Here is a 22,023-nt window from a genome sequence, read left to right on the forward strand (position 1 = left end):
ATCTTCCGAATTCCCGTGAAAGAAGGTCGCATTCAAAGGCTGCATTCGAAGTGTCCTACTCGCTTTTATGAAACGATTTTTGTGAATTTTTTGAATGAAAGATCAAAAGGATAAACAATGCAGATTATTTTTCACTGCCTCCTTTGCTCATACATACCAGGGGTGCCAATATTTTTGGCCATCACTGTATACATATTTTATCATACTGTAAATATATGCTTATTTTTTGATGGCAATACAGTGTATTTGATATAAAATGTGCAGCCCTTTTATATATATATATATATATATATATATATATATATATATGTAAACCAGTGCTTAAATATAACTTAAATTGTGGGCTAATCATATATTTTTTTTTACTATTGCTCAGTATGTACTGCATGTCTCTTTTCCTGTTTTGCATGTGGGTTGTTTAGTATCTTGTATTACTGTAATATTGCTGTGATTCTCTCCAGGTGGTTTCTCATGGTGGACAATATTGTGTCTAATCACTGGCTCAATAGTGGGAGTTAGTCTAGGCCTGATGTGCTGCATCTATGTGGCTACACTTCATGAAAATGACCTGTGGTTCTCAAATATAAAGGTAAACTCCAGAGCTTGTGACTTTGTTTTTGGCCTGTTTCTGGTGTTGGTCTGGTTTACTTTTGAAAAAGGATTTTTTAGCCAATATTGGAGTGTAATTCTATGTGGTATGTGGGAAAAATTTGGGCCAAAATGTTTTTGCAATATGGGTATTCTGAGACACAAGGAAGTAACCATTTACTTTGCAGGCTTTGAAGGAAAGACAAAGGTCTTTTGAGTATTCTTAGGCTACATGCCTAATATAAAGCATAGCTCAGGAATTCTAGATTCATAATTTGTGGTTTAGTCAGTTTAGTCATTGATGGTGTTCTCATCTCAAAGTCTCACACGCATTTCCTGTTGAAAAAGGATTATTTTCCATATGTGCTGAGAGATTTTTTTTCTTTCTCTCTTTGGCAGTCACATAAACAGTTAGCCAGAGTTTGGGCTGCAGATCGTGTTATGACTTCCAGAGCTTAAACAGAAGAAATCACTGTGCCAAAAAAGTTCTGTCATGTTCAGTTGGATACATCGTCATGTCTCTGTCCCAGATTGCTCATTAAAATAAAGCAGATCGGGAGTAGCTTAACCCCATATCCCAATCAGTGCATGATTTTTAGCTACTAGTTTTGCAATAGATCACAGTTTTCTTGTCATTCATTTGTTTATTTATAGTGCCAGGCTTGCAATTTGTTCTTTTAAAGCCTGTGTTCTTTATGCGACTCATGCTTTTTTGTTAGAATCAAAGCCTTACAATAGTCACACTTGAGCTGCCTTTGTGGTCCATTCCATACTCAGTCTATTTTATTTCTCATAACATAATGCTCTTATAAATGCTCTGATTTACTATGCACCTTACTGCATAACACCACCTACACAAGAGTGCTCTTCCTGAAAATACTATCAAGACGTTGTTTCAAGGAATATGATGCCATCATTGCATGCTCATTTGTTTTAGACTGGTTTGTGATTATTCTTTCTTTTTGCTTTGTGTATATACTTAGAAGAGCCTATATTTACATTTATATTTATGCACTTCAAAAAGATAAATTTGATCAGTATGTGAGTTCCATGGTAATCAAACTCATGACCTTGGCATCAAACTCATGACCTTGGCATTGCTAGCACCATGCTCTATAGTGGTGGTAATTTTGATTTATTTCAGTGACTTGAGTCTTTTGATTCCATTCACCAAAAAGATTAGTTCAGATTCATTCATTGATTCGTTCATTGACCACTTCTTGAAGTTACGAGTTACCAAATTGCCATCTTTTGAGGAATTGCATTGAGCCAGAACTAAACGAACGACTTGCCTCCTCCTCTCGTTCAGCCAGTCAGCTGATCCTCGTTCATGATGACTGATTTTATTTATCTCATTTGCGAACAAGTGCAACAGTACATTTGGTTTGTTCATGAATGATATGACTGACTTGTTCAGTGTAGGGGTGAATTTGTTCAGTGGGTCAAACCAGTGACATGCTCCTTCATAGCCAGCGCTCGAATGCTATTGTCTCATGCTATAGCTAGTCTTTATAAGCAACACAAATGAAATTTGCATGTCTACAAATGTATGAAGACACTTTAAAATTAGAGTTTAAACACCATAACCCTTTTCACCACAAATGGAAGGTCTTGTTTTTCTATATTTTGCCAAATGCTGGGCTTAATTTTTAACAGGACATATAAAAAGTTAAAGAAAAGCTTAATAATATCACTGTGCACCAAAGCACAACATTTCCATTCGTAATTCATGTAATTTTAACTGTATGGTCTGTATGGTCTACACATTCATAAATTGGGGGTTATGTTTTGTGCATATCTGTAAACTTGATTTAATGCATTTCACCTCTTTCCTTGTTGAACGTGATTGACTCACGTGCCGAACTGAAAGAACAACATGCCTCCCCTTGTTCAGTCAGTCAGCAGATTCTCGTACAGGAACAAGATGAGTATAATGTAATCAGCATTTACTGGCATTAAAAAATGTCACCAAGGCAGTCTCACGCTTGAAACTAGAGCTCATTGGCTTCAAAAGGGTGAGACATCAGTGAATGAGAAATATGAGTAAGTGTATGAAGGTGAATTGAGAACGATTCATTCACTTAAAAGATTTGTTCAAAAGACTGATTCGTTCACGAACGAAACATCACTAATGCTCTAACAGTTGAGCTACAGGAACATGCATCTTTGTCATTATTGTATCTTGGATGAGACCCCAATTATTTTAAATTCCTCATCAAGTGAGGTCACAGTAGTGTTGGGTTCGAGTCCACTTCACACCCTGTTTACAACAGACGCGTGTGTCTTGTCACATCAAAAGCAATAGAACCCATTATAAGCAATGATGCTATCTACACTGGAAGCATCCATTGCAAACGGGTAAACGACAGTATCTGAATCTGATTGAATCTATTTATGAATCTAAATTCACAACATTAAGCCATTACATCAATATTTTAAACTTTTTTAACCTTCACAACTAAGATAATGGAGTGTCAATATCAGGGGCGCAACTATCCGTTTATGGCTAGGGCTGCATTCAAGACCATACTCAAGTCAGAGTCTGATTTCGAGATCGAGTCTGGGCTCTAGTACCCCAATTTGAATTCACAAAGTGGACATTTTAATTGGACAGTGTAAATTATTTTTTTTAAAAAAGGGGCGTTGTACTGCAAATTAATGGCCTGTTCTGTTTCAGAGCAAAAGCTGTGAGAACGCTCACTGGTTTAGCAGCTAATCAACTGTTATTGCAGAGAGCCTCCGTTAGAAACCGGCAAATTCTGTGTTGTTTTTGTAATCCTTGCTTAAAATTTTTCAGCAGAGGTTTTGTAAATGTTCTCAACAGGAGTTGGCCTTACAGTATCCGTGAGTTCTGTCAATGATGTCCAGGTATTGCCATGATTTTTGACCAAAGGAATTTGCAGTCCTGTATATGTGTCTCCTCTGGGATACCGTCCTGCAGCAGAGACAGCTGCCGCTGGGAAGCTCCTAAATTCATTGTGTGTGAAGACATCTGTTTGACAGTTATAGAACCTCACCTTCTTCATTTCAAGCTGGATGTGGTTCTAATTTTAGCACAAATAATTGTTTTTACAACTTTTCTAAACTATGTTCCAAGTGTTTTTTTCATCTTTTTTATATTTTTTTCCACTGACTACCAAGAGGTCACCAGTTGTGCGGCCCACATGTCTTCCTTCCTGTCTCAGCCCCTCTCTCTGATCACATGTGAAATATTCCTGCAGCAGATTGTTGTTTGGTACTGACTGGAGCTTAGAAATGATCTCATGAGGTTTTGTTTTATTGTTTTAATACGTATGCTATAAAGTTTTTGGGCAAGGAACTCTGGAAAGTCTCGAACAAAAGAGGGAGTTTGCGGTCTTGTACAGGCAGAGACAGAGGAACATCTAGGAAAGACAGGGAAGACGTAGGATAATAACTTTTGAGAATGAAGTTTCGTCGCAAAAGGAACAGCAATTTAGATGATAACATAGGTACCACCCAGAATAGGTTGTCTTTGGTAAACTTTGGGGCAAAAAACAATCCAAGGGATTATAAGAATGGGCAGGGGGACACAGAAGAGTGCCTAAAGCTTTCATGGAGTCACATTCCAGGACAAAGCTGTTGGCAGGCTGTTGTCATAGCAGCGGGTTTGCTGTTGGCAGGGGCAATTGGGATGTTTCATTCATGGTGTGTTTATTCTATACATGAGAACCTACTGTGGTTTTCACACCTTAAGGTAAGCAGGACCTGGATCTGTCTTATTTAATTTTTTTTCTGCAAGAATGTTGCGAAGAGACATTGTTAAAAGAAGATGTAAATGTGTGCCTTTTAAGTGGTCTTAGTCATCAGGTTGTTCTTTTTCCAGCCAGATCTAAATATATAATCCAAATTTAATTTGATTCTAATCCATGTGGAACATATGGATCTTTTTTTCTGGATGTTGTTTAATTCTGAAAACCACTTCCACTATAAAATATACCCATATTTATGACACCTGTTTTTTCTCAAGGCTTTATTAGGACCGAAAACTCTGTTTATGTTTGTCAGGTAGCTGCTCTGATTTCTTTCTCAGATGGGAAATGTATTTCATTTTAACAACGTTTACTCATGTTGGGTTTCTTGTCAAATTTTTACTGAATCTTCCCCTTTTTGCTTGGTAGGAAGTCGAGCGTGAAATCTCTTTCCGGACAGAATGTGGCCTTTATTACTCCTACTACAAACAGATGTTGAAGGCCCCTTCTATACAGCAAGGTATAGACATTTACTCACATAATGCATGTGCAGCTGATTCCACAAATTGGCAAAACAGATTTACTGGTTATATGGTCCCTCTTGCAACCTGTCATCTTTCTTAACAACCACTGTTGTTTTAATCTTTGGTTTATCTTTTTTATGTAGAAAAGGAAACATTGTTCTGACAATGCAATCTTTCTTTATAATAATTATTTACGATGTAAGAGATATCCAATTACTTCCATAAATACCTATCTTCCAATTTTTTTCTTTCCTTTATTTATTTAGTTCAGTCCATTTTGTAATGGTAAGTTTCTTGAACCGCTCTGTCTGCTTTTCGTTATCACTTATGTAATATGAGGGCTATCAAAAGAATGCATTATTTCGTAATCTAACCATATGAGTGCGACCAGTCTTAAAAAACAGAGGACAAAGAGGAAATGCCCAACTTTGCTCTAAGTGGTTTCTGGCAAGCTAATTCCCTTACCAGCTCCATTTGGAATGAGTTTCTTTTGTGTTTCTATGCTGAAAAAACATCACAATTAGGTCATTACCCATTGAGACTGAAATGGTTAGAACTGCAGCCGTGCCAACCGCTGTTCTCTAGACACCACTACAATTGGACCTTTGTACTTAAGTAGAGTAAAAGCATGTTCCGAGCATTGCTTTTCTATTCAGCAATCATGGAAATTGATTACTGTTGTAGGAAAATTAGCAACTTTGCATATCTCCAAAAATAATATGTAGGAAATTGTATAATGGAATTAGCCACGTTCGACCACCATTATAAGAAGGGTAAATGACAAATGATCAGATTAGAAATCTGAATAAAAGATTCTCCACCATTTAAAATGTAATACAACAGGCCCATTGTATCCGCTCACAAATTATATGTAAGGAATTAGCTTAATAAGGGAATTATGATTAATTCACTTATTGAAAGAATTAAGGTGTATGTCTGATCACTCGGCCACGCTCAGTTGATATAACACATCTGTTAACTATTTTAGAGTAATACTATTCTCATGGCTATTGAAAATAATATCACAAATATTTTTAAATATGGTTTGAGCTCGGAGCGCAGATCTTTTAAAAATCAAGTGACGAGATTATCAAAATATACTGCAGTCAAATTATTTTTGAAAACAAACAAGACTTCATTGCTAATATAAACATATAGACAAACATGAAAAACAGGTTAGTGAAAAAACTGTACAGAAGGTTAATGAGATGGTCTGTAATAGAGGTTGTTGAACTTTATGGAATCTATAAACAATGCCTTGAGAGCCATCGATACTTCATTTAGTATACCTCGCTTTGCAATTGAGTTACTCAAATTATATTAAAGAGACACCAGCACTTTCAGTGAAAGTTGGAGATATACTTGCGTTTCCTTGCTTTGCTTTGGTTCTTTGGCTCTTTGAAGAAAGTTCTGGTATTTCCTTCAATGTTTGACCTCTGTTAAGATCGTGGATTTGAATGATGAGGCGGGGCTTTGAAGCAAGGCCTCCTGCATGGGAGACTCATGACTCCCTGTCACGTGTGTGAATTGTAGTGCAGAGAAGAGAAGAGCTTCATTGGAACTTTACGTTCCGAAATTTCCTGGACTCTATATTGTGCGGATCCTGGGCACAGAAGGGCTAAGAATCACAAGGAAGAGGCAAGAGCATGCAGAAGAGAGCAAGAGAGAGGAAGTTCGTCCTTGATGGCGAGGTTTTGTTTAGTTGAGATTGGCCGAAACCCAAAGGTGTCTTGAGCCAATCAGAAGTGTCTTCTGCTGGGCCACATGGTCACCTCCTTCCCTCCTTTTCAAAGTTGATTTACAGTCCTTTGTGTAAAGGGCTCTTAAAATTCCTGTTTGAAAAAATACATGTTTTAATCGTGCATTTTATATAATGAAATTGGTGCAAGAGACATGACATCTGTTAACATCAACATTCTCTACATAAACAGGCAAGCATTTCCATATTAAACATGACATACTTTCTTATTAAATTACAGTTATAATTCAGTTATAATGCATGATAAAACTTCCTTCTAATTAGTTTGTTAGTTTTAAACATGAATAATACATTACATATTATGAAAAACATAATTGTCAGGGTTATCGTTAGGTTAAACCTTGAATGAGAGTTCTAGGCACTTCTGCAGATTATGTACAGGATAAAATTACAGTAAAGTAAGTTTTGCGATTGTGTCAAAGTTCCTGAATTAGGATGAGATGTGTATACACTTGAAAAGTTCATTTATACATTTGGAGTTATGAGCAGAGCATTAGTTTTGTGTCTTGATAAAAAGATAATACAAAGGGATCATTTTCAAAGAAAGTAAGACAGTTTTCAAGTTCTCTCTTGTCTTGTTCCGAGTTTTAGCATGTGACACAGGAAATGTCTCATGGTGGTCATTCAGTATATAATTTTAAGTGTTTATGTCTTACTGAATGAATGAAACAAAGGAGCTTCTTTTGAAATTTCTGGCATGGGGGTTTCTTCAGAAGAGTGGCCTTTAAGTCATGTGATGACCATTAAGTGTGAGGGTATTTCTGATTTACCACATGAATGAGGAGGGGTCTTGGTGCATCCACAGAACTCTCTTTGTTCTCAAGATGGTTGACACTCAACAGAGTAGCTTTTAATGGACTCTTTTCAGGCCTCTGGCTCATTTGTTTGGCATTAGCAGAGCAGAGTCTTTAATTTATGACATTGAGGAATTTTCGGTGTTGACCTTGGGTTCAAGTTATTTTGCATAGCAATTGTTCGTTCTTCTGCCCATAATATACTACACTGCAAATCTTTTCAGCAAATGTCACGACATACACTATATTGCCAAAAGTATTCGCTCACCCATCCAAATAATTGAATTCAGGTGTTCCAATCACGTCCATGGCCACAGGTGTATAAAATGAAGCACCTAGGCATGCAGACTGCTTCTACAAACATTTGTGAAAGAATGGGCCGCTCTCAGGAGCTCAGTGAATTCCAGCGTGGTACTGTGATAGGATGCCACCTGTGCAACAAGTCCAGTCGTGAAATTTCCTTGCTACTAAATATTCCACAGTCAACTGTCAGTGGTATTATAACAAAGTGGAAGCGATTGGGAATGACAGCAACTCAGCCACGAAGTGGTAGGCCATGTAAAATGACAGAGCGGGGTCAGCGGATGCTGAGGCGCATAGTGCGCAGAGGTCGCCAATTTTCTGCAGAGTCAATCGCTACAGACCTCCAAAGTTCATGTGGCCTTCAGATTAGCTCAAGAACAGTGCGTAGAGAGCTTTTGGACAATTCCATGCTCCCAACTTTGTGGGAACAGTTTGGGGATGGCCCCTTCCTGTTCCAACATGACTGCGCACCAGTGCACAAAGCAAGGTCCAGAAAGACATGGATGAGCGAGTTTGGTGTGGAAGAACTTGACTGGCCTGCACAGAGTCCTGACCTCAACCTGATAGAGCACCTTTGGGATGAATTAGAGCGAAGACTGCGAGCCAGGCCTTCTCGTCCAACATCAGTGTCTGACCTCACAAATGCGCTTCTGGAAGAATGGTCAAAAATTCCCATAAACACACTCCTAAACCTTGTGGAAAGCCTTCCCAGAAGAGTTGAAGCTGTTATAGCTGCAAAGGGTGGGCTGACGTCATATTAAACCCTGTGGATTAAGAATGGGATGTCACTTAAGTTCATATGCGTCTAAAGGCTGATGAGCGAATACTTTTGGCAATATAGTGTATGTGCAATAGTATAAAGAATGTTGATGTTGTGTAAATCTGAGAACCACTTGCACTATTATTTATTATTATTATTAAGTCCTAATAACCACAGAAATAATACTTTATTTAAATTTACTGATATTTATTTCCCAATATTTCCTTTGTAGGTAAAAGTACATAAACCTTAAAACTTCATGACTGATGACATGCACATTGAGCAGCAGACCAAAGACCAAAGACTATCAGTTCCGCATATCGCTTCGTGTAAGGCGGGTTTGATGAAGTTTTTGCCCCTTTTTACAAAACTTATCATTCAAAAAATAAGTGATATTAAAATCTGGATTAAGTGCGCTCTTCACGACTTGCCACTATTTTCAGTTGCAATAGGGAGAAGCCTTTAACGTGACTATTCTTAAATAACAAATCTGCGATTCAGTCATTTATGCCTGTGGTTCTTAGCAGTCGCCCTTGAGTTCTATGTGACATCCAAAGAATTATACTACTTGCCGTTTTATGGAAGCCATTGTTCTATGGAATGGACGTGATTCATTCTAGCAACCAATGTTATTGAGTTCATACTAAGAGGCAACAGTCAAAGCTAGTTTGTTTTATATACTAGAGTTTAAATCACCTCTGATTTATATCTCAGATAACACAGATAGAACTGATTATCCTATAGGTTTACATGATTTTTTTCCAACACAGACTGTGAAGACTGATGTTTAGTTAAGACAGGAAAAAGTGTTGTTGTCCAGTGTTATTTGATTAATCTAATGCTTTTTATTTTACCTTTTTAGATATAGATTGATATGTAAAATTGGCCATCAAGATTATTAAAAGTTCTCAAACTTCCTCACCTAGTATAGAACATGTTTACCTGTGTTTTGTACCTTTCATCCTATGCATGTTAGCATTGAATGCATGTATTGCATGTTTATTATCTCTTATTTAAACCTGTCAAAAATATCTTGGTCATAATCAATACAAATAATACTAGTAATCATGATTTTTGTTTTTATTTTGGAGTAAATATTGTGCAAAATTTATCAATAGATTTGTGTGTTCACAGGTCTGTATGAGCTTATTCATGACAACACTACTGAATCCAAGAGGACAATAAACATTCTACAGCGTATGAATATCTACCAAGAAGTGTTCCTTAGTATTTTGTACAAAATACTGCCCATCCAGGTATTCAATTACTTCTATTGTCTTTGTTTGATGTATAGATTATCTTGAGCTTCTTACAAAATCATTTTATTTACCTTCATGCTGTGTGTATGTGTGTTTTGCAGGCCTACTTGGAGCCAATTTATTTCTATATCTACACAGTGTTTGCTTTGCAGACAGTGTATGTCATCGCCCTCTTTATCACTAGCTGGTTACTCAGTGACTCCTGGCTGGCTGGTGCCCTCGCTGGTGTCTGGTATATTCTCAACAGGTATAAAGAGATTATATGTTTTCATATAAACAAAACTAACCTTTGCAGTTCATCCATCTAGAAGCAAACAAATGTGCGTTTGCAAAGTGAGCATCTGAATTCAAATTAGTGTGAAAGCTGTTACGCTTTTCCAAAATTTGAATTTAGTCTCTTAAGGGCGGCATGAGATGCAATTTGTTATTTTGAAGGTTCTTCTAAACAATGCATCATGCAGCAGGCCAATTTATGGTACATTCTCCCTCGAGCAAACTAAATTTTTCTCTCTTTGAATATCTGAAACAAACGCCTTATCTAGCACAAGTCTGTGTTTTCAGTGTTTGATTGTGTTTCTTGATGGTTTGTGTGCAGAGTGGACACCACACGTGTGGAGTTTACCATCTCGTTAAGGGAGAACTGGTCTATACCTTTCTTCGCTCTTCAGGTGGCAGCCATAACCTGCTATCTGAAGCCACATCTAAAACCTATTCATCAGGTATTCCCCTGTCCTGTAAAATTTTGATGATGTCTATTCAGTTGCCTATATCAAAGTATTCAGAAATTGTTTCTCTAAATTTTGACCTTCCGTCCACACTAAGATGGCATTTTTTGACAGCGAAAACAGAGCTTTTCAAAAACGCTCTCCCTAGGGCTGTTGCGGTGGCAATATTTTACCACCGCGGTGGTTAAGGGCCAATCACCACCTGTGAACGGTGTCAAATGGTGCTTGAAGGGCAGGAGAGGGAGTGTGCACAAATTACGTGTTTATTGTGCATATCATACTTTAAAAAGTGAATCATTGAACACAAAATAAAAATTAAACCCTTTGTAAAATATCACAAAATACCCCAAAATAACATAAATTATATATAAGACGTTTTGCATTGGTTTAACATTTCTGTCTGTTATTGGACTATACCGCCAATTTTATACGTCAGAAATAAGGATTATATTCCATATGTCAGATTCTGTTAATATTGTGAAACTCCAATATTCAACACAACTAAATGTCACTAAACAGCTGGACAATAATTAAATAGTTCAGTCCTACCTTTGCTAGATGCTTTTCAGTTGTCAGATGCTTTTAATTTTTTGCGAGTTATTATGTTTCCAGCTGCACTGAATACACAAAACAGTGTTAATCCCATCTACGAAATTACACACAAATGTTTGAGGTGTTATTTGATTAAGTTAACAAAGACAGGATTATGAGGATAGTTGTAAAATTTTAATTCAAACATTGTTGATGAAAATATGATGAGAAATAAACAACAATGAAAGATATTACCAATGCAGTGACAATGTTTTAGAAGAAACCTTGTTGAATAAAACCTTGTTTATTCAAATGATCCACTCTTAGTATTGTACGAATTTTTTTTCAAATAAGATGCATGTCGAGAGATGAAAGCGCCGATCCCTGGGAAACTTAAGTGCTTTTTTAATCACCTATTTTCAAACACTTCATTTAAATATATAAGATAAACAAGCCATCAACAGCATAAATATAATATTACAATTTACATCTGCAATGAGGAGAACGCACAGCGGAGCTTGAACAGCTGAACTTGTAGAGAGAGTATAGTGAGGATTGCCCCGTGCATGATCCCCAGTAAACTGAAGCGAATTTAATCACAGATTTTCAAATGCATCTTATATATATACTGTATATATTGCCTATATATATATATATATATATATATATATATATATATATATATATATATATATATGAGCCTAATCAGCTATATCAACATCATTAATATAATATTATAAATTGAATCTGTGAATCAATGAAGGCTGCAAATGCACAACGGAGCTTGACCACTAGGAGGTTACCCCATGTGACTGTACCCTCCTTAGCAACCGGGCCAATTTGGTTGCTTAAGAGACCTGGCTGGAGTCACTCAGCACGCCCTGAATTCGAACTCACGACTCCAGGGGTGGTAGTCAGCGTCAATACTCGCTGAGCTACCCAGGCCCCCTGAAAATGCGTTTTTTTTCTCCCCAACTTGGTATGCCCAATTCCCATGTGCTCTAAGTCCTCGTGGTGGCGTAGTAACTCTCCTCAATCCAGGTGGCGGAGGACGAATCTCAGTTGCCTCCGCGTCTGAGACCATCAATCCGCGCATTTTATCACGTGGCTTGTTGAGCACGTTACCACGGAGACATAGTGCGCGTGAAGGCGAACCCCCCTTCAGAAAGTTCAGTTTTGTTGGGCGGCTGCCTATGTCGTCCATACCTAAATCCAACACTGCTCATTGCTGTTAGATTTAATGTTCATTCATGTAATGTTTAGTGCACTTTTTAAACATGTCATAAGGAGCTCTTTTTGTTAGTAATAAAGAATGGAATACATTTTCTTCCTCTTTGCACTTAAAATGAATATCCTACTCAAATGCATGTGACATAAAATAAAATAGAATTAGGTTGAAAGTAATCAGATTAGATTACCCTACAAATGTAATCTATGAGATTACATTACTGATTGCATTTTTTTGTCATGCAATTCACAAGTAATCCATCCAGCACTGGATATAGCGAATATCAGCGTTTAAAGTTATTAAAAATGACAATTAAGGACTGTTAATAGATTTAAATGGTTTAAAAGCCAAAATATTTCTCATGTTTTCAAACTGGTCTTAGAAGTGCCATGCACAGCATGTACAACAATGTCATTATGTTAATGTTCTGGTAGTCAGAAATATGAAATAATGACACCGATATCAAGTAAGAGTTCTACCGAGTTGTATCAGTCTATCTCTGTTCCTTTATGTAACTGTCTATATGTAACCGAGTTCATCACTTTCGATTACTCATGAGGCTTAATAATGAAAAATTAGCGTGACTGATAAGATTGAGAAACTAAGAGACAGAAATGTTGTGAAGAAAAACTTTGACTGTTTGCAGCTGCTCCAGAACACCTTTGTGAAATATGAAACAAAGGTTAGCACTTTGCCAGTGAACTGTATGAAATATTTACTCTTCTTTGCACGTTTGTTCTCTTTCAGTATGTGAACAACACAGAGTATAATGGCTTTACTGACATATGGACGACTTCTCATTGTATGAGCTCTGAAGAAAGAAACCTTGGTTTTTGTATGTTTTGGTTGTCTGGGCAGTTGGTATTGAATATCATTTTTTTCTGTGTTTTTGTGTGTGTTCTCAATCACAGAGGATGGTTCTGTGGCTGGTGTTCATCTCAACCTTCTGTTTCTGTTTGACATGGCAATTCAATCAGTTTGTCCTTCTGGTTCAAGCACTTATAATCTTTACTTTGGACTGCCTGGACTTCTTCACAGCAGAGCAGGTACCACACAAACAAATAAACATTGAAGACCTTCCACCTTTTTGGAGTTCATTCAAGGTTGGAAATTTCACTCTCTCTCTCTCTGTAGGTGGTTTCTCTGTACCTCATGCAGGTGTTGAGTCTGTTATTGGTGTGGTTACTGCAGTTCTGTAATTCCATGATTCTGGGCTCTCTGGTGCTCAGCTTCACTGTGTCAGCTCTCTTCATCAAAAACTTCCAGGTCTGTCCCCACCTCAGTACTACCAAAGAGACTTTTACTAAGATTTTTATTAACATGCATTACTGTACACAACAAATAAACACTGCTTTTATCTTGTGTTTTGCTTGTTGACAATAACATGGATAGTCAATAATTCAGAAATCCCTATTAGCAAACATATATTGCTCTTTACTATGCAGTTAGTTCCAGTAATCAAATCTGATCTGACCAGTTAGTTCCAGTCATCTATCAAGCACCATTCCAAGAGTGCTGATATTTAGTATAACAGCACCAGGATATTTCACTGTTTTTGTCTCTACGGTTGTCTGTGTTCGCTGAGTTTCAGACAGACTGGCAGTCTGTGCGCCCCTCAATGGTTGATTATTCTTTAGGCGCTGTCACATTTACCTTTGCACAGCAAAATTATGTGAGCAAAGAAGGCATGGGCGGACATTGAGCATGTGTGAAACCAGCAAAAAAAAAAAAAAAAAGTCAAGCAGCCTCTTTTTAATGCTGCACTTTATACTCTGTGAGACTTAAGTTTAAAAGAAACTCACCGCTAAAATTATATCCTTGTCCATTGTGAATATCACTGCCAAACCAAGCAACTTCCTATTGGTCATCGTGGCGAATTCGCCTGTCAAAGTTCATCAAACGTGAACTTCATGCTTAATCTAGGGGAAGTCCACCACGCAAAATTCACGATTGTGCAGATTCCCATTAGGGTGACTGTATTTCGGCCGTGGAATTTCGCCGTGCGAGGGAAATACACCTTTTGGCTTTGTCCGGACATATTTTAGTTAGTGAAGCATAAATATACAAAATTACTGGCCCTATAGAGCGCAACTGTCTGGTTCCAGAAGTAAAAATCCCATTAATTTTTTCCATAGACTTAATTGATTTTCAACGATAAATTATAAACCTTTATAGACAGACCTACCTTGAGCTCCAAGGTTGTTCAGCAATAGGATATGCTTCCATTAAAGCAATCCGTCTGTTTTAGTTCAACTTCCTTGTTTAAAAATCATGTTTGATAGTGGAATTTCTGGTAAACAACTACATTACCCATGGTCCAGCAGAGAACCGCTTCACCAATCAGAGAACCACAGCTAACAAAGCCCGCAAAACATACCTTGGAGCGACCGTGCGCTCCCATGACGCACTGTGAATGACGTAATCGAGTTGGTGTCTCTTCACCTTTAAACTACTTGTCTATTTGTACATATCGGAATATTTTGCAATAAAAGAAAAATATATTGTTTCTATACTTATAATCAACAACCTATAATCAGTAGTTTTATGTTTTCATATCGTTTGTTCTCAATGACATCATTCGCAGTGCTTCATGGGATTGTAGTCTGTGCCCTCATGAAAGACGATAAGTACACAGTTTTGCACCTTTGTTTTTGTCCAATTTTCAAATACTTTTTTGCTTCAAATCAAAGTTTGTAATGTTATGATTCACCTCAGAGCTGGTTGGTTTGGTTCATGGTTTAGAACTCTTTTATGAAGGATTTTTTGAAAAGTCAATGGGAAAAATACTTCCAGAACAACGCAGCTGAAAAGTGGGCGGGCACTGTTGTGCTCTATTGTGTCTATAAACTAGGTTACTCTATATTACCTTCTCTTTTACAGTGCTGCAGTTTAAAAGCAATATCACACTCACAATCATGCTGTTGTACTAAATGTCAGCATTGCAGTGATTATATTATATTATCTGATTGCCTGCGCTGATATTCAGTACAACAGCACGATTGTGACATTGTATGAATATAGGCCTATCTATTCATACCTGCTTTAAGTCACTTTTTAAGTTCAAATTTAAGTTCAAATATTAGGACGGCATTTAACATACGTTTTCATGAAATGTATCATTTAGAATGCATGTAGTTGTGCTCTTTTAAAGATGATTATCAAAGTGTATGATCCTTTTAAATAATGTGCTACTGATGTACTGGTATATACTGGAATATTTATATACTACTATATACAACAACAAAAAAAGCTAGGCTTTAATAATTTGTTTTATTAAGTACTTCATCACTTTTGTTTTCCTGACCTTACTTTACATGTGTTCCTTTAAGCTCAATTCTGTGTTTTCTCTAAAAACAGAACCTCAGAATATGGTTGTAATTTTTTTATTAAAACCTGCTTTGTGTGTGTTTGGATTTCAGACAAGGCTAAAGACAGGCAGCTTTGTTACACGAGTAGGAAAACTGGCTCTTCACACACTCCTAGTCCTCATATTAACTTTCATCATCAATTATTCAGCCAAGGTGAGCTATGAATCGTGTTCTACATCCTTCGCCCTGTCATTACTGATCAAATAGAGCTTCTCTACATGGTCCTCCTGAGACACTAGCTTTACTTTCCCTCTCATTGTCTTTCTTCATATCTCGCTCTCATAAAAAACACACATCCCGATCTGCGGAGATACCTATATGAATGGCCGCATCGCTCACTCTCTCCATTTTAATTGACAGCAAATACTGCAGCTGAAATCGGACGAGCACATCTTCAAGTTCATAAAGGCCAAGTTTGGCTTCGGGGCAACGAGGTTAGTCTTTAGTCTTGAGCTCCATCTCTCATCACACTAGATCTAAGCCTTTTATCAATAGTCAAAGGCCATAACATGGTATCTTATTCAGAAGTGACATCTAATTTCAGACTAGAGCCATTAATCTACTGTGATTTAATGCATCCAGCTCTAGTGGAACAATAACATCGGGCACAGCAAAAAATCTGCTCATCCACTCCATGTTTATAGAGCCATTTCAGATGATCAGATGTATTTCCACTCCCAATAATCTGTATAATACAGTATATATCCATCTCATTATCTCTCTCTCTTTCACACACCCTCCCTCCCTCTCTCTTTCAGAGACTTTGATGCCAGTCTCTATCTGTGTGAGGAGGCCTTTGGCTTGTTGCCATTGGATACATTTGAGCGGTTGGCTGGCACGGTGCTGCTCTATCCGTATCTGTGCACCCTCAGCGTGCTCTTCATTTTACTGCTGCTAGTGGCACTCTCTAATCTCAGGTAAAATTACAGCATAATTTCCTCTCTGAAAGAACTACTTATCTGCACTACAGTATTTCACATTATACCAAGACAAACTTGGGAGTTTATATGAGTTTAGTGCTAGATATTCTCATGTTCATTTTTCTAATTAGAATGCTCCCATAGAGCACAAAAATTGGCTAAAAATGACCACTAGAGCTGTGAATTTAGTTTAATAACCATCTTGACATTACAGACCATAATAGCTACTTTTAATTAGAGTTATTAGTCTTTATTAGATGTGAATGTGCATAATAATTGGACTCCAGATGTATTATTTTCCATTAGAGCTTCTGAATATGTATTATTATGTTCAGTTCAAAGCAGATTTACTATTGCTTTAGGGCTGCTGCGGCCCTGTCTTCTGTTCTGCTTTCATTCCTCTTATCAGAATCACCAGAGCCCACAAACACCCAGAGGGTTTGCATCACACACACACACAAACACACACTAATCAAATTGGCCGTTCACTTTTCTATGCAAAAAAAAAAAAAAAGAAAAAAAGAAAAAAGTCTGGTCCTTGCTCCCCTTTGTTTTATGCATGTTTATTTCTTTTTCCCCTTTGTTTGATTCCTAATTCTTTATTTCAGTGTGAGTGGGTCAGGACAAACATGCAGTGAGAGTGAGGAGAGGACCTTTAGGATGCGGCCAGACATCGCTTACAATTTATTGCACACCGTCTTCTTTGGCCTGCTCGCCTTTTCTACTATGAGGTGAACAACTTGTTCTTTAGAAAGTTTGTTTGAGCCTTTATTTTATGCTGCACACAAATATTTGTTTTAATCCGTATATTTTCTTGATTTCCAGTTGAGAATATGTAACCATGCTTAAAACAAGAAATATTTACAGTTGTGTTCAAAAGTTTGCATACCCTTGGAGAATTGGTAATATATGTACCATTTTTAAAGAAAACATGAGTGAGCAGGCAAAACACATTTCTTTTATTTCTTATGGGATTCATATTCAACTGTAGGTTATAACAGAATGGCACAATCATAAAACAAAACATGGCAACAATGAAAAAAATGAAATGACCCCTGTTCAAAAGTCTGCATACCCTTAGTTCTTAATTCTGTGTATTGCCCCCTTTAGCATCAATAACAGCGTGCAGTGTTTTGTAATAGTTGTCTATGAGGCCCCAAATTCTTGCAGGTGGTATAGCTACCCATTCGTCTTGGCAAAATACCTCCAGATCATGCAAAGTCTTTGGTCGTCTTGCTTGAACCACACGTTTGAGATCTCCCCAGAGTGGCTCGATGATATTAAGGTCAGGAGACTGTGATGGCCACTCCAGAACCTTCACCTTATTCTGCTGTAACCACTGGAGGGTCAACTTGGCCTTGTGCTTTGGGTCATTGTCATGCTGGAAAGTCCAAGAGCGTCCCATGCGCAGCTTTCGTGCAGAAGAATGCAAATTGTCTGCCAGTATTTTATGATAACATGCTGCATTGATCTTGCCATCAATTTTCACAAGATTCCCCGTGCCTTTAGAGCTCACAGCCCCCCCCCCCAAAACATCAGTGAGCCACCACCATGCTTCACAGTGGGGATGGTATTCTTTTCACTATAGGCCTTGTTGACCCCTCTCCAAACATAGCGCTTATGGTTGTGACCATAAAGCTCTATTTTGGTCTCGTCACTCCAAATTACAGTGTGCCAGAAGCTGTGAGGCGTGTCAAGGTGTTGTCAGGTATATTGTAACCGGGCTTTTTTGTGGCATTGGCGCAGTAAAGGCTTCTTTCTGGCAACTCGACCATGCAGCTCATTTTTGTTCAAGTATCGTCGTATTGTGCTCCTTGAAACAACCACACCGTCTTTTTCCAGAGCAGCCTGTATTTCTGCTGAGGTTACCTGTGGGTTTTTCTTTGTATGCTGAACAATTCTTCTGGCAGTCTACCTGATCTTGGCTCGGTATCAAGAGACCCCCGAATTTTCCACTTCTTAATAAGTGATTGAACAGTACTGACTGGCATTTTCAAGGTTTTGGATATATTTTTATATTCTTTTCCATCTTTATAAAGTTCCATTACCTTGTTACGCAGGTCTTTTGACAGTTCTTTTCTGCTCCCCATGGCTCAGTATCTAGCCTGCTCAGTGCATCCACGTGAGAGCTAACAAACACATTGACTATTTATACACAGACACTAATTGCAATTTAAAAAGCCACAGGTGTGGGAAATTAACCTTTAATTGCCATTTAAACCTGTGTGTGTCACCTTGTGTGTCTGTAACAAGGCCAAACATTCAAGGGTATATAAACTTTTGATCAGGGCCATTTGGGTGATTTCTGTTATCATTATGATTTAAAATGGAGCCAAGCAACTATGTGATGATAAATAGCTTCATATGATCACTATCCTTAAATAAAAGACTGATCAGTCCTATTTTCAAATCAATGCCAAAATTTCACAATTTCTGCCAGGGTATGCAAACTTTTGAACACAACTGTACTTGATAAATAAATTTACTAGAATTTATCTTAATTTAATTTATGCGTAACACTTTACAATAAGCTTCCATTTGTTATATTAGTTATAGCACAGGGCTGATCAATGCTTGATTCTCATTGGTTGATAGAGGTTCTAAGGTATGCAATTCTTTTTCAGTAAACTAATGGCTATGAAGTAGTTCCAGGTCATGACCACATAACGGTTCCATATCACTTTGCTAAATTATTAATTTCAAAGAGCCGGACAGGCTAACACAGCAAAATAACCAAATAAAACAAAGACAATGGCTTAGTAATTTGGATGAGAATGACAAACAATGTGTATAATATCCTAAATTTATTCTGTAAATACATTTATATTAAAATATACGTTGTTAAACAAAAATGCAATATTAAGTTAACTTCAACCAAAGTTAAAGTTAAGAAGCTAATGTCCAGCTAAATGTTTCATTGTCCCTCCCACATAAAAAAATGTATTAAGAAAAACTCAAATGTAATGAACAAGCATATGACTCCGCTGAATCCATTGCGCAAGAAAGTAAGTCTACTCACAAGAGTGTTTTAGGGATGAAACCCTGAAAATGTCTTGAGATAAAACCCTGAAAGTTGTCTTGAGGTGTGGTAACCGTGGTTTAAATGAAATAATTGACTCCGACCCATTGAATTATTGAAAATAATGCACACCTGAGGTGTAACAGCCACTCCGTTTTATACTGCATAATGAACTAACAATTGAACAATATAATATTACAGTGTTTATTAATCTTGGTAAATGTTAGTTCATAAAAATGCAATTTTTCATTGTTAGTTCATAATGCATTAACTAATTTTAACAAATACAACTTTTAAAAATATATATGTTGAAATTAACATTACCCAAGATTCATAAATGCTGTAAAGGTATTGTTCATTGTTAGTTAATGTTAACTAATGTTAACAAATGGAACCTTATTGTAAAGTGTTACCAGAGATGTTAAAATTCATTCTAATATCCTAGTTTAAAATGCAGAGTCAACTATTAATTAGCCATTTGTAGGCTGATTGGCTTTGTGGTGCCATCAAAACATTCCTCTGTTTGTTGGAGTATCCCGGCCAGCCCAACACAACAACACTGACACTACCAATTTGTGTGAGTTTGGGGGTGGGACTGTCTGTTTGCACAAGCAATTAAAGACTGTTGGAGTTTTAGACATTTTTTACTGGAAAACAAGACTGTGTTCTTATTCTGTCTCACTTTTCATCCTCCTATATTTTCCTCACTCGCTGTCTGTAATTTCGTTCATACTGCTACCGCTAAGGTGCATCTCAATTTCAACCTCTTCTCAGCTATCACTTTCATTTCCTGTCCTCCACGCTGCTTCCGATTTGTGATCTTCTTCATCTTATTAGTCCATATCCCCAGTGGATGGTTCAGTCGAAATTTTAATGATGAGTGAATTATGGCAGAAAATCGCTTCATAAAGTTTAGATTTGTGTCTGAATAGTAATAGAGTTGAAAATGAATGCTGTCTGGGTATTGCATTTGCAGATGGCATGTTGTCTGAGCTGTATCATAAAATGAAATGCACCAATAGGTTTCTCTCTTTGCTGCCGGCAGGATGAAATATTTGTGGACAGGCCACATGTGTGCATTTGCTGCCTTTGGGGTATGTGGCAAAGAAGTGTGGACGCTGTATCTTAGAGTCCTCCACTGCAACACTAAAACCACGGTGAGAGACATGTTTCTCTCAAACACACACGTTTGTTTTTCTGTCATGGTGGGGACTTCCCATTGATTGCTATTATTTTCATACTGAGCTAATGATACTTTCTTTTATTATATAAGAATTGAACCACAAAACAAGAATTGATATCACATATCACAATGCAAGTGTAATTTGAAATTTAATAATGTTCAATATTATGAATGGATATTGAGTTTCTCTAGTCATGGTGTTGCCCACAGCTGGATATTACATTTCCCCACTAGGTGGCAGGGTAGTTTCAGCTCTAGACCCTAACCAATTACATCCTTTTTCTTCCCATTTGTGTTGTTGTTTATCTGTTTATGTAATTAATCTGTTTCTACAGATGAGACTGATCAGGTACTCTGTACCGATTGTAATTCTGGCATTTCTTTATTACAAGGTAAGACATTTGCAACTAAGTTATCATGTTTCTATTTTCATATTTTGCTAAGCTGCCTGGGTGGCAATACTCAGGAATCCAAGTGCAAGCAAATGGAATTCATATCCCACTGTGTGTGTTATTTGGGAGAGTTTTGATTTCGCCATGCTATTTTGTTCTTTGTTAATCAGACATGAATTGTGCAGATATGTGTGTGTTTGCGTATGTGTATGACTGTGTTTATTGGACTACTTTGTTTATCATTGATTATTGTGAGTCATACCCATTACAGCAGTCAGATGGTTGTATCTCTCTCTCTCTCTCTCTCTCTCTCTCTCTCTCTCTCTCTCTCTCTCTCTCTCTCTCTCTCCCTCCATCTTTATTGCTGTCTTTTGTTGACAGTTCTGGCCCAGACTGATGGAAGAGATTTCTGAGCTGAGAGAGTTTTATGACCCAGACACTGTGGAGCTAATGGAGTGGATTAGGTAAAACACCTGTAATGTACTCTTTTGCTTACACACTACAAAAAAGTTGTCATAGACACAGATCAGACCAGGGGTTGGCAGCCTTGGACAGGATTGGTAATCATTGCTATGCGAGCAATAAGAGCGTGAGATTAACATTTTTAAAGTTGGTTATTTTGCAAATGTTGAAATCATTTGCATCTGCATGGCAAACTATCTCTTGCGGTTGTCCTTCCTTGTAATGCTGCCTGTTTTACTTAACTATATAGGAAGCCAAACGCTTCAAAAGTGGACTTATGCACACAGTTTTATCGGTGCTTTTTAATGCTTTTTGCTCACAGAATAACACTGTGACGAGGAGGAGGGCGGGGCCGGGCCGTGACTATGCACGCCCGGCCCTCAAGTGGGCTAATCAGCAGAGAGGGATAAATGCAGTGGAACATGGCAGTTCAGGAGAGAGAGAGCCACATGCAGCTGCAGTGTGTGTTTAAATTAAATATTATTTTGACTGTTCAGC

At 37.5% G+C, this 22,023-nt stretch overlaps 1 protein-coding gene across 5 annotated transcripts in view; it reads left to right on the forward strand.

Moving 5' to 3' along the window:
* Positions 1-22,023, forward strand: part of LOC127409872 (probable C-mannosyltransferase DPY19L3) — a 70,149-nt gene that overhangs the window by 17,141 nt on the left and 30,985 nt on the right. For 3 of the 5 annotated variants that reach the window (XM_051644811.1, XM_051644803.1, XM_051644822.1), the window contains 14 exons: positions 462-589; positions 4,728-4,818; positions 9,573-9,694; positions 9,799-9,944; positions 10,293-10,416; positions 13,093-13,227; positions 13,316-13,447; positions 15,601-15,702; positions 15,910-15,983; positions 16,308-16,466; positions 17,078-17,200; positions 20,534-20,645; positions 21,007-21,063; positions 21,445-21,527. In XM_051644811.1, coding sequence (XP_051500771.1) covers positions 462-589; positions 4,728-4,818; positions 9,573-9,694; positions 9,799-9,944; positions 10,293-10,416; positions 13,093-13,227; positions 13,316-13,447; positions 15,601-15,702; positions 15,910-15,983; positions 16,308-16,466; positions 17,078-17,200; positions 20,534-20,645; positions 21,007-21,063; positions 21,445-21,527 — 1,588 coding nt within the window. Of the gene's footprint in view, positions 1-461; positions 590-1,725; positions 4,304-4,727; positions 4,819-9,572; positions 9,695-9,798; positions 9,945-10,292; positions 10,417-13,092; positions 13,228-13,315; positions 13,448-15,600; positions 15,703-15,909; positions 15,984-16,307; positions 16,467-17,077; positions 17,201-20,533; positions 20,646-21,006; positions 21,064-21,444; positions 21,528-22,023 lie in introns of those variants that run through there. The other 2 variants (XM_051644793.1, XM_051644831.1) reach the window with 2 other exon arrangements.

This window comes from Myxocyprinus asiaticus, chromosome 2 (genome assembly GCF_019703515.2).
Source record: "Myxocyprinus asiaticus isolate MX2 ecotype Aquarium Trade chromosome 2, UBuf_Myxa_2, whole genome shotgun sequence".
Classification (NCBI taxonomy): domain Eukaryota; kingdom Metazoa; phylum Chordata; class Actinopteri; order Cypriniformes; family Catostomidae; genus Myxocyprinus; species Myxocyprinus asiaticus.